The 18,403-nt window shown below is 35.6% G+C and overlaps 1 protein-coding gene across 1 annotated transcript; it reads right to left on the reverse strand.

The window, feature by feature from the left end:
- Positions 1 to 11,791: 11,791 nt before the first annotated feature.
- LOC126976799 (zinc finger protein 782-like) lies at positions 11,792 to 16,503 on the reverse strand. Its single transcript, XM_050825402.1, has 4 exons — positions 16,283 to 16,503; positions 14,349 to 14,872; positions 12,903 to 13,098; positions 11,792 to 11,970 (listed from the first exon to the last, which is right to left on the reverse strand). The coding sequence occupies exons 1-4, from the start codon at positions 16,406 to 16,408 to the stop codon at positions 11,812 to 11,814; spliced, it is 1,005 nt and encodes a 334-aa protein (XP_050681359.1). The 5' UTR covers positions 16,409 to 16,503; the 3' UTR covers positions 11,792 to 11,811.
- Positions 16,504 to 18,403: the final 1,900 nt, after the last annotated feature.

Raw genomic sequence — 18,403 nt, forward strand, 5'->3', positions numbered from 1 at the left:
TGCCGATATTAAAATCGCGATACAAAATTGTTGATCGTAGATGGGTGAAAATTTGAAGTTGTATGTATTTTTTAATGCCACATTATAAAAAAATAAAAACAAAAATTTCGTCCAAAAATTAAAAAAAAAAATTAAGGGTGAACAACCCTTATTACTTAGGGGTATGAAAAATAGATGTTGGCCGATTCTCAGACTTACTCAATATGCTCACAACATTTCATGAGAATCGGTCAAGCCGTTTCGGAGGAGTACGGGAACGAACATTGTGACACGAGAATTTTATATATAAGATTTAAAAATTCAAGTACACATTATATATTTAGATACAATTTTTTTATGGAAGGAAAATCAAGCTTACCTGCGGGCCTACCATGAACTCTCATTGCGATTTATTTGACAACCTAAAATGATGTCAATTGAATGTCAAAAATTATGTGAGTTGAATCGAAAAATGACTTAGTTCGTTCATTCATTCGTACCATGAGGTAATATTTCAACCTAAACTGGATAGCTTATGTGTCACAGTGAGCGATTCGAAAAAAGTTGCTACTTCCTTAGAGGAAAGTGAATCGTGTTGTAACAACTTTTAAAAAATAGTGAAAACACACAGAAAAGGAAAGTTGATGAAATATGAGATGAGAATACTTTATTGGACTTTTTTGTAAAACAAAATACTGAAAATAAATACCAAAAATGAAAATACTAAGGACGAGGCAGTAAGGGCCCGAGCCTATATGCAAGAACGAATTAAAAAAAATGTACTCTGTGCTCCTATCAAAACAAACATCAATGGAGGTGCGTTCATAACTCGTTACTTTTACGAAAACACCTAAGCAAACATTTAATTTGTAATTCAAAGAAATATATTTATTTATGTTACTATTATTTAATAAGTACAAAAAAGGGTTAATGGTTTATAATTTGACGCTATAAAGTATTTTTAGTATTTTCTACGCAAAACAATCGCTAAAATCATATCATTTTAGGTTTCGAAACGCAACGCATATGGTTCGAGTAAAAGAGACAAACAACATTCACAGAGCACTGGGACAATTCGAGCTGATCTTTATTGCACTCGGTCAAATGGATCAAGCTCTCAGTATCAGCTTGATGCGCCAGACCAGAGATGAGTGCAATCCTTCCATATGTGGCCGAACTGCGCTTTGTAGAGCGCTAGAATGCAGGCTAGCTTGAAGTATTACCGTGCTCTATTTATGACGCCCACCTTCTTTGAATCCAACATGGCTTTGCCCTCCAGATGGCCACGGGATTGGCAATCGCTCGATATTTCGAGACCCAGTATTCCGATGCTAGGCGAGGCATTAAGGCTAGTGTTGTCGAAGAGCAGTGATACGACAAAAGGGGTTTTTTAGTGATAAACGCGTAAACTTGAGTCTTCTGGGGATTAAATTGGACAAGGTTCAATTTATCCAATTCCGCAACCTTCTCAAGAGAGAATTCAATAGAAGACACAAGTTCCTCCCCACACTGGTCAAGGATTTCCCCAGATAGACCTGCATGGCCCGTGTATACTGCATCACCAGTGCTGTCGTCTGCATAGAAATTAACGTTCCGTTGACAACGACCTGTAGGTTGTGCCCAGTGAGTAAGTTTTGCAGTCAGATGCTACTCTAACTGACGCATCAAACAAGGACTGTGATCGATACTACCGAGCTTGGTATAAAAATATTCCTGCTCTGTAGTATCACATCGGCTATTGCAATGATACTGGGATCCCCCCGCTGCAGTCAGATAGGCTACGAGATCTGATCCTGGAGACGGACACATAGTGGCGTTTCTATACAAACACTTCAACGCTTCGATATCTCGGTAATGTGGAACCTCTGGAGAGACTGAAGCACCGCCCAGGTCTCGATCGAATCAAAGGCTTTTATCGTTTAGATATATCGTTTAGACGTATCACATCGGCTATTGCAATGCTGCAGATACTGGGATCATCCAAAGGGAAACATACCTTGCCCCAAGGGTAGGATGCAAAGAAGGAACGCAACGTATACCAATCTACTGACTTGCAGTGCCAATCGCGGCGGGTTGCTGGTGGTCTGCAACGTGGGCGTTAGATAGGCATTACACTCCTGACCAGGCGATGGTCGGAGGTTCCAAGAGGGGCGTCGACAGAGACCTGGTAACTATCGTGATGTGTAGTCAGCAGAAAATCTAAAAAGGGCGGCATTTGGCTATCCACATCTGTGAAAAACACTCACAGATAGATGCAAACGCTGTTCTCAATACTACACGGAGCCAGAAAGTAGACAGGTCCATGCCCTCAAAATTGCTGAGACGGCGACAACAAATACTCTCCCAAATATATACACCCCGGCATGTAGAAAAAAAATACACTCAACTGTACCCGGGGTACGTTAAATACGATGTATCGCTAGGTCGAGATATCTGCGTCTCCGTAAGGAAACACAAGGCCGGCTGTGCTATTTCATGGTGGCGATGAACGTCGTTTAAATTGGAGTGGATACCCCTAATGTTGCAAAAGTCCACATTAATCATGGAGCAGGTTGCCGTGGTGTTGATGCCTCGTCTGTCTTCGGACATGCGTATTACATCGAATGTATCCGTATGTTCACCTTGGTAGATTTCCAATAAATGAATTAAAATGCATTATGCGGCATAATACTCAACTTTGAATGTTCTAACACAGCAACACTTCGCACTATCGAGCACTCTCAAAAGTACTGCTTTTGAGATGGCTTGATCGAATCATTTAACGAAGCATGCAACCATAAATGTTTTCGTTTATAAGACAATGACGTTCTTTATACATATGGACATATGATTCGCAGTCTAATAGCGTAACGTCAAAAGTGTGCTCTAAAAACAACATAAGCACACTTTTCTCCTTAGTCATGTGTCAAGTGTGTTAAACAACAAGCCTCAGTCTGCTATAAAAAGTGTTTAAATAATACGATAACGACGCAAAAAAAAGATGATGTGACTTATCAGCGGTAAGTTTATTTTATTTAAATGTGATTGGTTTGCAAGAAGCGTTAAAAATTTAGTAATATATGTTAACGTTGAATATTTATTCATTAAATATGGTACAATTACTGACACGTATTCACATCGCTTTCTCTCCCGCTTGTCAGAATGAGAGAGATAAAGGAACGCAACCAGCACACAGTTAGAAATGAAAACTATAGAGTCGCTCTTTTATTTAAAGGCCCAGTGAACCTGCAACCTCGCACTGCGGTTGGCGTTTTGCTTAATTTTATTCCAGTATCACCATGGATTTCTGGCGAGCAGCATGTGTTGCGGCTTTGGTTTTCAAACACGAAAAAAGAAACCAAAAACAGCGCCGCCATAGGTACTGGGTGCACCCATTAACAGATCAAAGACATTTAAAAGGATATTTTTGCAAAATGTACAATGACGTGCGGCAGCATGCTGATAAGTTTTTTAATTACTACAGAATGTCCATTGGTACTTTTGACAAATTATTACAATCTGTGGAATCTACAATATGAAGACACTTCATTTCGTAAGGCAATATCACCTGAAGAGCGACTTTCAGTCACCTTAAGGTAAGAAAACAATTTCTAACTATTTAATAAGGAACCTTTATTTCAAAGCATTGAACCCGGCAAATTAGAGAAGAAAATGCAAAATAAAAAGTAAGTAATAAGATTTTTTTAGATTACTCTTTGGCATAGTCATGTTCTTCTATTATCTGATTTCCAAGTTGTAAAAAATAATTGGCAGTCGCACTAGCGGCTTTCAAAATTTCTTGATCGATGATTTGCACCTTTTGTATCGTTGGTGTAGATGGTGTTTGCACAGTCTTCTTTATACATATGGACATATGATTCGCAGTCTAATAGCGTAACGTAAAAAGTGTGCTTTAAAAACAACATAAGCACACTTTTCTCATTAGTCATGTGTCAACTGTGTTAAACAACAAGCCTCAGTCTGCTATAAAAAGTGTTTAAATAATACGATAACGACGCAAAAAAAAGATGATGTGACTTATCAGCGGTAAGTTTATTTTATTTAAATGTGATTGGTTTGCAAGAAGCGTTAAAAATTTAGTAATATATGTTAACGTTGAATATTTATTCATTAAATATGGTACAATTACTGACACGTATTCACATCGCTTTCTCTCCCGCTTGTCAGAATGAGAGAGATAAAGGAACGCAACCAGCACACAGTTAGAAATGAAAACTATAGAGTCGCTCTTTTATTTAAAGGCCCAGTGAACATTAGAACAATGATTAGCAATATTGTATTTTGTGTACAGAAATTCATAGCCGGTGAATGTGAACGGCTTACGAGAACGTGAATAATTACAAACTAGTGCTATTTATACGGTATCACAGACGTATCGTTCATCATCAGCCGGAATACGTCCACAGCTGGACAAAAGCCTCCCCCGAAGATTTCCACGACGATCGGTCCTGCGCTACCCTCATCCAACGTATTCCGGCGATCTTGACCAGATCGTCGGTCCATCTTGTGGGGGGCATACCAACACTGCGTCTTCCGGTACGTGGTCGCCATTCGAGTACTTTACTGCCCCAACGGCCATCTGTCCTTCGAACTATGTGCCCTGCCCACTGCCACTTCAGTTTCTCAATCGTTTGGACTATGTCGGTTACTTTGGTTCTCGTACGGATCTCCTCATTTCTGATTTGATCTCGCAGGGAATCTCCGAGCATAGCCCTCTCCATTGCCCTCTGAGCGACCATGACCTTTCTGATAAAGCCCATAGTTAGCGACCACGTCTGCGTACCGTAAGTCATTACTGGCAACACACACTGGTTGAACACCTTCGTCTTCAGACACTGCGGTATTTGGGACGAGAAGATTTAGCGGAGCTTCCCGAACGATGCCTATCCGAGTTGGTTTCGACGAGTGACCTCTTTCTCGAAATTGTACCTGCCTAACTGGACTGTTTGTCCGAGGTAGACGTACTCGTCGACAATTTCGAGCGTATAGTTCCCAATTGTTATTGGAGTAGGTGCGACATGGACATTTGACACGATCTTCGTCTTGTCCGTGTTCATTTTGAGACCTACTCCTTGGGAAGCTGTATTGAGGCCATCGAGCATATGGCTTAAGTCTTCCATGGTCTCTGCCATGATTACGATATTGTCTGCGAATCAAAGGTGAGTGATGTATTCGCCGTTGATGTTGATGCCCAGTCCGTTCCAGTCCAGAAGCTTAAAGACATCTTCCAACGCAGCGGTGAACAGCTTGGGCGATATGACATCGCCTTGTCTGACTCCCCGCTGCAGTCGGATAGGCTACTAGATCTGATCCTGGAGACGGACTGACATGGTGGCGTTTCTATACAAACACTTCAACGCTTCGATATGTCGGTAATCAGTGTGGCACCTCTGGAGAAACTGAAGCACCGCCCAGGTCTCGATCGAATCAAAGGCTTTTATCGTTTCGACGTATCGTTACCTAATGATAATTGATACTTATTTACACCGCAAATCTGTAAAAGCTAATCTTTTTCAGCCTTCCCGTACACAAGATATTGAAGGAGACTTGGCGCCCGTTGCAAGAGAGAGATGTGAAGAATTTAACATACCCACTAAGTTTAAATTTATTGAATTAGGCGTTACTTTGCGGAAATCCATAATTATTTTTATATTTTTTATTAAAATTTAAATTTAATTATTTTATTAAAATTTATATTTCACCGCTAAAGGATTTAAGCGCTTAGAAAATCAAGTTCAAAAAGTGTGTCATAACTTTTTACCATTAAAATTATTGAAATCTCTTTCGAAATTCAATATAATAAGTCAAATTGATGCATACACTAAAGCTGTCATGTCAAAGATATGCCAAAAAATACCATTGAAAAGATGTGTAAGTCTAAAAGACTAATTTTAACAAAATATTTAATTTATTTCAGGGAACTTAACAATTTAATAACCAGTTTACCAAATAATTTTATTTTAAAAAAATTAAGGAGTAATAAATAAACACTCAAACCATTAAATAAACATACAAACTTTTGCCTTTGAAATATAAGTGTGATTTTTGATTTAAAAAAACCTTTGAAATTTGAAAGCTGGTGCTTCCCTTGTGTTCCGGTCCCATTTCAATTCTGACAATGGCATTTAAGTCTAGTTATGACAATGGCATCCACGAGAAAACCATATACGTCTTAAATTTGCATTAAATATGTGTGTGACATATGGACGAGTAATTCAATATACGCCTACCAATTTTGATGATTTTTTTTATAGGAAAAGATATACTTCGAGGATAGTTTGACGAGAGTTTGATTAAGTTCTAACTATAGGATCCATCACAAAATAACAGAAATCCTCAATTATTAAATAATAAATGAATTTAAATAATTAACATAAAAGAACAAACGACGAAAAAACGATTTGTTTAAAAATATATTAAAAACAATTTAAGGTTCAGAAGGTACCTAATAAATACTACGAGCACGATACAATAAGAAATGGCCGCTACCGTCAGCTGTACTGAGTAGTGACCACAAAACACTATTATAAACGGGAAACATCAACTTATTTATTATTCAAGTTAAAATAAAATTGAGACACAGTCGTTAGCTGGTACTCAATATATTATTATACTTAGAGCGATATCGAGAGTAATTCATTAAATAATAATCAGGTAACATTTACCTGTAGCATCAAAGTTACGTTTTCAAAATGGCGTCAGTAGTTTTGGCCGTTCTAAAGATAAGTTGGTAGGGCACAGAAAACTATTAATTATGAATTCAGAATTTTTTTGTTGTAAATAATTTTAGCTTATAGCGTTCAATAATTATCGAAACATGCTAATAGATGGCTGTACTTCTGCCTTTCCCATTTCTTGTAAACAACGGAGATAGCCGCAATCACTGACCTGTTTAAATACCACTGGAGAGGCTGTACCATTCCCTATGTTTGACAGCAATTTTTTGTGCCTTTTTGAAGCGCCACTCGCGAGCGTCCAGAGAACTAATTTTGACGTATAATGCAAATGGCTGCGAAGGAACGTACAATACTTTAAAGAATTTTTGCATTTAGAATTAATTTCGTTCGTTTTCCGTGTTATTTATACTTCAAGAATCAACATTATAAAGTAGGTACACAATTTTCTTAGTAAATAGTTTCCCACCATCTATCGATGTTTGTTGAGGTTCTCGACACTAGTTTTAGTACCGCAGACTCACCCTACATGGCCAGCAGCGCCAAAATGGCGAATATCAAACACGCACAAAAGTACATTGACAGCCGCCAGTCCAGTGGTATGAAGTAGAGGTCAGTGGCCGAAATTCATTACGTTTTATGCAACCTTTCGCTTTGAATTTTTACCGGATTATACTTCGTTACCAATCGCCATAGATACTGTAATTACTACTATTACTACATACTTCAAACTTATGTCAAATCACCGCATGTTTCATACTAAACTAAATTTCAATTTGTACTTAGGCCTCTTAATATGTAGTATTTGCATCCTCTTTGGCACACGCAGCTTTGTTTTTTGGATTTTACGGCCTAGTAGCGAGATCTTTAAGCCATGTCTTTTTTTGGTCACTGTCGCTTTGAGAGCGCTTCACGACTGTTCACTAACTTTTAAATGTTATTTACTGTACTCTTAATGTATTTGTACAAAGGCTTGAAATTATGTACATTACTTAACAATTTTTCAAGCGGCGGCGGGCGGGAAGAAAGATCATAATCATTGACTTCACTCAACTCACTTGCAAGCACTTATCTGTCAATTAAAAAGCTTTGACAAACGCAGCTTATATACTGCCTTAGACTACGGATCCTTTATAGAGTATAAACGTACTACGTATTCTGCTTATTTCGGAAGACATGTCACTGAATGTAGTGCTTAAATTCTCTTTGTATGTCACATGTTCGTTTGTTCAAATTATCAAATCAAAGAGAATATAAACACTACGTTCCAGAGACGGGAGTGCCTTATAAAATAATGAGAAATGTCGCCTGTATTGTATTGTACTAAATCTTGATACCAACATAATCAACTAATGACGTATTAACAGAGCTGCCAATAAATACAATAAATATATAGGGTTGGAATCAACCCATAATTTTTATTGATAAATATATATAAATATTTATCGATAAAAAATTTGGATATATATATAAATTAATATATATATTATAAATTAATATAAATAATGTCTACTTTTAAGGTGCTCTTTTGTCAATTTTAAGACGGACCTAAGCCAAGTCTAACTAGTTTAAACTAGGGATACGTTTTAGTTATCTCAAGCATTCTTTATAAGCTTATTATTTAGTGCTTACCAATTACCATTCTTTATCCAAAAATAATTTACCCATGAAAATTCTCTTTCCCATCTGACCGGCCAGATTTTAAAACACATATTTTACTTTTTTATTACATTGTATAGCTTAGAAATGTCTTACGCAATTGTTCTATAAATAATAAAGCAAATTACCCTGAATAATACACGAATAAAGTAAAAAAAAAAACGGCAATTCGCAACAAAAATTGTTAACAGTCACTTTTATTTTGAATGAAGGACATGTCACATGACATTCAAACCAAATCAAACAAAAGAGTCGAATATATGTAAGGCTTAGCACGCACTGCGATTAAACGCGAGCGGCTTAGAAATAACTGATAACGCAAAACCGCATGCAACCTCGCACTGCGGTTGGCGTTTTGCTTAATTTTATTCCACCACCATCAAAAATCACCATGGATTTCTGACGAGCAGCATGTGTTGCGGCTTTGGTTTTCAAACACGAAAAAAGAAACCAAAAACAGCGCCGCCATAGATACTGGGTGCACCCATTAACAGATCAAAGACATTTAAAAGGACATTTTTGCAAAATGTACAATGACGTGCGGCAGAATGTCCATTGGTACTTTTGACAAATTTTTACAATCTGTGGAATCTACAATATGAAGACACTTCATTTCGTAAGGCAATATCACCTGAAGAGCGACTTTCAGTCACCTTAAAGTAAGAAAACAATTTCTAACTATTTAATAAGGAACCTTTATTTCAAAGCATTGAACCCGGCAAATTAGAGAAGAAAATGCAAAATAAAAAGTAAGTAATAAGATTTTTTTAGATTACTCTTTGGCATAGTCATGTTCTTCTGTTATCTGATTTCCAAGTTGTAAAAAATAATTGGCAGTCGCACTAGCGGGTTTCAAAATTTCTTGATCGATGATTTGCACCTTTTGTATCGTTGGTGTAGATGGTGCTTGCACAGTCTTAGTTGATAGAATCTGAGGAGTTAAATTTACAGATGGCTGTGGAGATGGACTTGGTGGAGGCATTGTTGCTGACGGTGATTGGACCGAATATACTGTATCCATTGATAAGGATTGTGAAGAATACTGATACTGATAGGTGCTTTGTGGCTGGTCATATGTATTATAATACAATGGTTACTTATTTTCGATCTTTGTAATTGAGATGGTTGATTCAAAACTATTTGTGAGGGTTGTGGAGATGAATGAGAACGTGCTTTTATTAAAACATTAAGGATTTCGATCTTAGCATAATGTTTTTGATCTTCATTTAATTAACGTAGCACAGGAACCAACATCAACGCAAAGTTTTTTTTCTTCGTCGTCGTCGTCCTGTACTTGTTTATCTTTTAATATTTCGAGTAATTGCTTTTCATATTCTGTTGAATTATCTCGAGAACAGTTCTTCGTTCGCAGTGATTTTCTCTTGTTATTAGTGAAATGTAAATTCTGAGTTGAAGCAGACAAAGTTATATCCTGAGTAGAAACTGGCGATAATAGGTTACCGCTCGTTTCTCGTTTCTTCATGTAAGGAATTAGAAAAAGTATTGAATCAAAATGAACATATTTCTTTTTCTTTGGAGGAGCAGCTTGTCCACATTTGCCTTATTGAGCTGCCAATTCCTTAGCGAAACAATCTTCTTCATATTTTTCCATTTTGTTGTATCGAGTTTCCTGAAACCAAATAAATAAAATTAATATCTTGTTCACAGGTATCTTGCTACGGGAAATAGCATAAAATCTTTGTACTTTGAATACTTGCTTGGCGCTACAACTATCAGTGAAATTATTTATCATACATGCAAGCAGCTGTGGTTATATTTGCAGCCTATTTATTTAAAAGAAATGACAAAAGAAGACTGGTTAAAAATAGCACAAGGGTTTTTAGAACACACACACTTTCCAAATTGTGTCGGTGCGATAGATGGAAAGCACATCAGAATCGAAAGACCCGATTACACTGGCTCAGAATCATTTAATTACAAAAAGTTTTATTCGATTATTCTGCTTGCGATTGCAGATGCTAACTATAGCTTTGTAGCTATTGATGTGGGCATACGGATCCAATAGTGACGTCAGCGTATTTCGAAATTAAATTTTTGGTAAAAGACAAGCAGAAACTTATCTGTGAAAGAAAAGATTTTCAACTACCGACTTTCGTATGCCAGAAGGACAGTTGAATGTACATTTGGTATTATGGCAAATAAATGGCGAATTTTTCATAGGTCATTAGATACAAAACTGGAACTATGCGATTACATTGTAAAAGCGTGCTGTATATTGCACAACTTCGTGCGAAAAAACGATGTCAAGGAATTTACAGAAAATTTGTGCCAATGGGAACATTCGGAACTACGACACTTACACCCAATAAGACTTCGTCCTAGTAATGACGTGATGCAAATACGAAATTTATTTGCCGACTTCTTTACATCTCGATCTCGTGCTTTAAATTGGCAATACGATGCTATATAACTTAATAATAAACTTTTAATAATAAAATAAAACACAACACATACCCTTGTTCTTCTTTTCTGCCTCCGACAAGTTTGTCCATTCCCTGCAAACATTTTGATATACCTCTTGCCAAAGTGTGGCCTTAATATTCCTATCTCTGTACTGATTCAACGACTTGTCATATAATAATGCTGGCCTTTTTTCAACTTCAATAATAATGTTTTTAGACATATTATCGTAGTCTACAGACGTTTTTTCTGAATCGGACGACATGACACAATCTCTTTACAATAGCACCGTAAACAACGTCTAACCTCTGCGATCGCCCAGTCGAGACTGAATAGAAAACCGAATGCGGTTAACCGCTGTGCGTGCGCCACCATACTAATACTATGGGTCACAAAAAAACGCGCTTTTACAAACCGCGATCAAAATGTAGCAAGTTGCGTTTTTAAAATCAGTCACTGAAAAAAGTCGCTAATGCGTGCGCTTGTACAGAAAGCTATGTGTTATATTTTTTTGCGTTTTCAGACTTGCGTTTAAAAGCAAGCGTTTTATCGCAGTGCGTGCTAAGCCTTAGAGCGGACAGCGTTTGCCGCCATTATTTTTAGTACAATGTCATACATTTCAATTCCAATGTTTTATGTGACTTTCCCCGATATATTTGATATATTTCACATCACTGTAATCATAATTTCGTGTTTAGGAGAACATTTAATGGCATCTATAATATTAAGGTATTAACTTGGTACTCCAAAACTTTTTAGAAAGTTGATTTGTCATAATATAATTTTAAATCATAGTACTTAAAAGGGAAATTACAATACACATATTTTGCGAGTATTTCAATATAAATTTAGAAATATATTAATACATACCTAAACTATTACATTGCACTATAACTTCTCTCAAAACTATTCTTGGATTCCTTAATTTAACATATTAATAAAAAATAGGATTGTATCATAATAATAAACATTAGGCCTTTGAATTATTTAATAAACCAAAGAACACTATTACTCTAATGAATAATAAAACAAACAATTTTTTTTAAAAACTACTATCTTTTTACATTTAACTTCCATACTACATAAGTAATATATTTTTTGAGATCAAAGCTAATGGCCAGTTTTTTCCTGGATGTTCCTTTTCATAATGAATATATAGACCTTTTCTTGTTACAAAATTTTCTTGGCATTGTAAGCAATTAAAAGGTTTCTCTCCAGTATGCTTATACATATGATACTGCAAAAAGATAAATGTGTTAAAATTTTAAAAGGAATAAACCAACTTTAGTAAAACAGTTATATTATTACCATAAAATTATCCCGTTTATTAAATGTATGTGAGCAAAACTGACACTCATATTTGGAAACACTATTGTTCAGTGTAAAAGTCTTTGCAGCAATTGCATGATTATGTTCCTCATTTGAATTTTGAAGTTTTTTCTTCTTATCACGTATCATTTGGCTTGGGTGCATGCGAGTTTTATGTGAATAGCAGTTGCCAGAACTGGCAAACCCTTTGCCACAGACAGGGCATTTGTATGGCTTTTCTCCAGTATGTTTGTTTATATGAAACTGTAAAATATACATTACACTGTGTTTTCATGGTCCAAAAGAGACATTATACATACTTAGATATCTTTACAAATACTTAGTGTTGCTGGAGAATTTCTGTTGTTACCTAATTCAACTCGTACATTTTATATAATTGTCATTCCAAAGAGAAAGCCTTATCACATTTTTAACCATTTCATAAAATGGGCCTTTAAATTTATATTGGATTAGCTGACCCGGCAAATGTTGTTTTGCCATATAAATTGCATTGATCTTGTGCTTGCTAGTTGATAAGAGATGGCGCTAGTTGTATTCACTAGTAACAATCACACTTCTTTTATATTTTGTATAATTCACACTATAGTTTTATAAATTATAGCCTATTTGTTATTCTGGTGTGTAAGCTATATTATTGTAAAGTTTTATCAAAATCTATTCAGTAGATTATGCGTTAAAGAAGTTCAAACATACATCCAGACATACAAACTTTCACATTTATTATATTAGTAGGATTATATTCCACTAATAGCAAACAACAAAAATGTTGTGAATAATTAATGTAGGTATACAATAATTAGTGACATTTTTGATTAAGTAATTAGAACATAATTAACTTACTCTTAATTCTTGAAACCTTTTGAACCTCTTACTGCAAAAGTTGCAAGAATAGGGTCTGTCAGTGCTGTGAGTTATTTGATGGGTTTTGAAACTACTTAAAGTAGAATAAGTACGGCTACAATCAGCACAGGTGTATAACTTCTTTTTCGAAGTGTGAATTGCAAGGTGTTTCTTAAGATTCCATTGGGAGTGAAAGCTGAAAGTTTGGAGCAGTTATTTTTTATATGAATTATAGAAATATAGAGAGTTTTGTTATGTAATTCTAGTTGTGCTGTTTTTTTAAAGTCTTGCTATTTTTTAATTATGTCTTGTTTGAAAACATCAATTAGGTGGTAGTTTGACACTTATCAACAATTCCAACAACTATGCTGTAATAAAATTATTATTACAGCATAGGTAGGCATAATTTTTTGTCATATATATTTGTATAGATTTATTGGGCAAAATAAAAAAAATCTGTGATTTTCTTATCAAAAATCAACCAAAAAAAAAATTGCAAACTAAATTCTGGCAGAAGTTAAATTGTCTTTAACAGGGTGTATTATGATACTGTTTTTTTTATATTTTTAACAACTCAATGATTAAATATGAAGGACATTTAATCTAGGCGAAGAAAACTAAAATAATTACAAAAGTAAATAGTATCAAGTAGTACCTTACACCATTCAATTTCAAGGTTAATATCCACATATTTTTTTAACATTACCTAATTTGATATTTTGAATCTTTATTTTAATGCCCCAACCTTGTCCAACCGCTCCGAAACTAGATTGTCTACTATACTTGTGTACCTAAAATAAGTAGTTACCATTCTGAAACCGGGCATCACATGAGAAACTTTGTCTCGCATAGCCACTTTGTGGAATAAATTACTGGCTGCAGTATTCCTGAACCGTTACAACTTATGAGATGGCTAAAGCACACAGCATACTTCTACCTTTAAGGCCAGCAACCCTCTTGAACTCTGGTATTGTATTTATTTATTTATATTTATACGCATTTATCACGGGGAGTGTTCCGAAGAGCTGTTTAACCTGATTCCTGCCGCCGAATTCCACCTTCGCAGGACACGCCACAAGTTAGGATATCATCCCCACCATCTGGATCTGTGGCCGTCCTCCACAGTGCGGTTTTCAAGGAGCTTTCTACCACGTACTACAAAGCTGTGGAATAAGCTTACTTGTGCGGTGTTTCCGGGACGATACGACATGGGTACCATAAAAAAAAGCGCGTACACCTTCCTTAAAGGCCGGCAACGCTCTTGTGATTCCTCTGGTGTTGCAAGAGAATGTGGGCGGCGGTGATCACTTAACACCAGGTGACCCGTACGCTCGTTTTTCCTCCTATTCTATAAAAAAAAATGGATGTCCATAGGTGGTTGCTTCATCATTTCCCATCATTTGAGCGTCTTGCCCGTTTGCCCCTACTTATATAAAAAAAACTTACACTCGATTACAAATGGAACATATACACGTATCTTTGTGCTGTTTTGTATGCTTGTCCATATCAATTTTACGATCAAACTCCTCTTCGCATATTGCACATTTATATTGTCTTGCAGAACCAAAATTCTGGCTATCATGTGTCCATGTATGATTCTTCAGTGCTATTTCTGTGCAGAACCTTCTGCAACATACTTTACATAAGAACGGCTTTTGTCCTTCTTTTATCACATTGAATTTTTCTTCATCTGTGTGGGGATTAATTTCAGATAGCGTGATTTCACTTCCAATCAATCTTAGAGTAACATTTTCGCCATCTATACCGTTTAGATACGTTATTTTATCGCGTACTTTTTCTTTACGAGATAAATTATTTTCAGCGGATGTTTCGATTTTGGTTGCACCACAAATTATTTTATTAAGACTATTCTGAGCTTCTTGTGCTGAATCTATAAAACTACAAACAGTATTCAATTGTGCGCAGCAGTTTGCACAAATATTTTTCGGTAGATTGTCTTCATCTTTTACCTGAAATTATATGATACCTTATTGAATTTAAAACTGAATAAATATTTTTTACGAGGGAAGCTTTATTGCACAGATGGGTCACCAAAGCGGTGTCAGTGGCTATTCCACCGTAGTAAGCAGTAATGAGCATTTCGGTTTGAAGGGCGCCGTAGCTAGTGAAATTACACTCTACAGAGAACATCTTAATTGTAAGAAGTGACGGGCGATTACGATTCTGCTCAGAATTTTAGGTTTTTCAAGAACCCTTAGGTTCAAAGGCCAGATCCCCCGGAACTGTATTTCATTTGTAATGTAAATTAAAAGATAATTTTATAAAATAATGGTCTAAATTTAAGAAAAGTTAAGGTTAAAAAAGGGTTGAACTATATGCTGCTGTTGGATTTTCAACTTAGCATTATACAACATATAAGTAGGTACCTCTTCATACAAAAAAAATCGCGTTAATTATAACCATCTAGTATAATCTATACAGAGCCGTATTGCCGGTGCTTAGATATACTTAAGTAACGAATGCAAATTGGTTATGACTATTGATTTAAACTTTTCAAACTCAATTAATTTCTTTACTTAGTAGTACTAGTGATCGGGTGATACACTTCAAGAGTTAATTACTTATTCGAGGATAATTCCTCTAAGACATAGTTTCTCAACCTTATTTTGCTCACCGCCTACTTTGAGAATATGTTTTTTTCTAGAGTATTTTCGTGTATTTTTTTGCCTTTTTTGACTATATTTTTTAATCTACCCACGCCCCATCTGCGCCATCTCAATGCCCCCTAATTTTCTCTGGGTCTTCTACTGCCCCCCCGAAAGTCTCAAACGCCCACAAGGGGGCGTTATAGCCCACGTTGAGAACCTATGCGTCTAAGAGATTAATTAATTAGATTTAATAAATAACACAAGAAAAAAAAATCCTTCATCAAGGATTTTTTTTTCTTGTCTCGCACTCGTGTCTTGTAATTTAGGTTTTATTCGTAGATAATAACATTTCATTGTATTTTCCATTATTTCTTTAGTCATTTATAATATAATTTACCTAATTGAAAATTTATAATTGTTATTACATATATTGTTAAACGCTAAATAATACGCTTCATGGGCAAAGCTTTATTAAGCGTACACTTAAACAGTCTTAATATTTTAAAAAAATGTACATAGTTCACTGAATCAAATTTTATATTATTAAGATTTGCTTGTATTCCTTCTAAAAAGAAAAAATGAATGGCCACAAAATTAGTAAGAACGTGTATGTATGTATGTTATTGGAAACACCAATCAACAAGTGCTCCCTATTCCAGATGTTCCTATGTGTTGTTAAATAAAACAATGACATAAGTATTACATTGCCAGCAAATCAAGAATCAAAATATAACTTGTATGTAAAATGAAGCGTACTGATTTAACACTCACCTCTATGTCTATATATTTCATTATTTTACTGCGAAGTTCTTCAGAAGCTGCCAACGTAGCATCTTGTTCCAATGCGCAAAGACGACATAACTTGTTGAACGACATAGTAACTGGTGAACTATCCATATTGGGGATCCAATATGAAAAATTTTATACAAAATCTATGAATTTTGTGTTAGAACTTTTACCCCAAACGATAATCAACATGGGTATGCAGCCAAGCTGTTTCTTGTCTGGTGTATGGCTCGCGCATGCGTAGTGGAGGTTGTGACGCGTTTTGTATAATTCTTATTCCAACATTATCGATATGAAAAGGCAAAATGCAATGCGCAAACTCGAGTCTAGCAGAGAACTCAATGTTGGCGCACAAGAAACTATGTACTTATGAGTACTTCTTGCGAATACCTTTGTACTGAAAATTGAACTGGTTGTTGGCAAAGATTATGCGAGTACATGTGCAGTATGCGTAGGACAATCATAGGACACAATATGTATAGAAATAGAAGTGTTATGGAGGAAAATTATAATGAATAATTTTTAATGTAAGATGACAAATGAGGTGTTAAGTGAGTGATGCTGGCCTTTTAGAAAGGTGGCCCCTATGAAAATAAAAAAGTGGACATTCATGAGCGTGAAAGCGCAATGAAGGTGCTGTACTGAAAAAGAAATAAGAACATAGACGGAAAATTAAGCGATATATTGATCTTATTCCAAAAGTAGAAAATAAAACAGTAGGTGTAAGGTACTCTTTTCCATTTATATTATTACTTACCTTACTTATTATTATTTACCAGTGGGAGGCTCCTTTGCACAGGAAGCCGGCTAGATTATGGGTACCACAACGGCAGCAAATGAGACTTTACATCTTATGTCTAAAGGTGACGAGCGCAATTGTAGTGCTGCTCAGAATTTTGTGGGTTTTTCAAGAATCCTTAGCTCCAATGTATTGTAATGGGAAGGGCGTATCAAATAGCATCAGCTGAACGTCCTGCTCGTCTCGTCCCTTATTTTCATAAAAAAATATATTTATTTATGCAAGCTTGGTTTCACATAGAAAAAACTAATTAGCCTAGGGTTCTCTGCACAGGTTTTTGACTAGATACCACAACTTCTTCTCGCCTTTTTCTGATATCAAGCAGTTATGTGCAAGTATTATTGTTACGATTTGAAAGCCGTAGCGAGTGAAATTATTGGCCTTTTTTTATGATAAAAAACTAAGTTTTATCATTTTAATTACAATCTAGCCTTAGGCTTATAAGCAATTTAATTTTAACATAACTTACTAAGTAGAGTAAAACTAAGAAAGTGTCTATCAAAACTATTCTTATTGTAAACAATTTGTTATGTTTTTAAAGTGATAACCCTTACTTCTAGGATTAACACACAAATAAAATTTGAAAAACAAAATTAATAGAACGATGCGGGACTCGAACCCACGACCTCCGGCGTTCCGTGCATTTTATGACGATACGTCACTCGAACGGTTAGCTCAGTTAGTTAGAGCAGCGGCACGGAACGCCGGAGGTCGTGGGTTCGAGTCCCGCATCGTTCATAAAATTTTGTTTTCCAAATTTTATATGTGTATTCGTAGTGTCTCTATTAATGGGAAGACACTATGTTCTTGTGATCTTTTATACTTAGTATATGTTAGTTTTATTATTCACTGCACTATATTACATTAGCATAGAATAGAAACACTTTATTAGCAATTAAAAACACACCTTAAATTTACAACTAAGTACCTACAATCTTATAATACTAAATTAAATGAAATAGGTAACAAAAATTATCAAAATCTATATATATATAAGAGATTTCCACGTATATAGTCACTCATCATGATATCTCTGGAACCATAAGGCGTAGAGACTTGAAATTGGATTTAAAGAATTTCCACTCGCGGGAGTTTTTTTTTATTGTTAACAGAACAATGTCTGTCGGGTCAGCTAGTATAAAATAAAAATCATATAAAATACTTAATTAAAAAGAACTGTGCGGCGCGTGATTCCCTGCTAAAAGGAGCTGACTCAGTACATTGTTGGTCAGTGCAGAAGACACCAACACAACCCTATTTTTCAGCAGCCCCTCGTGACATTTGGAGTAGACAGTTGCAGTCTTCCC

The sequence above is a fragment of the Leptidea sinapis genome, chromosome 42 (genome assembly GCF_905404315.1).
Source record: "Leptidea sinapis chromosome 42, ilLepSina1.1, whole genome shotgun sequence".
In the NCBI taxonomy this organism is placed as follows: domain Eukaryota; kingdom Metazoa; phylum Arthropoda; class Insecta; order Lepidoptera; family Pieridae; genus Leptidea; species Leptidea sinapis.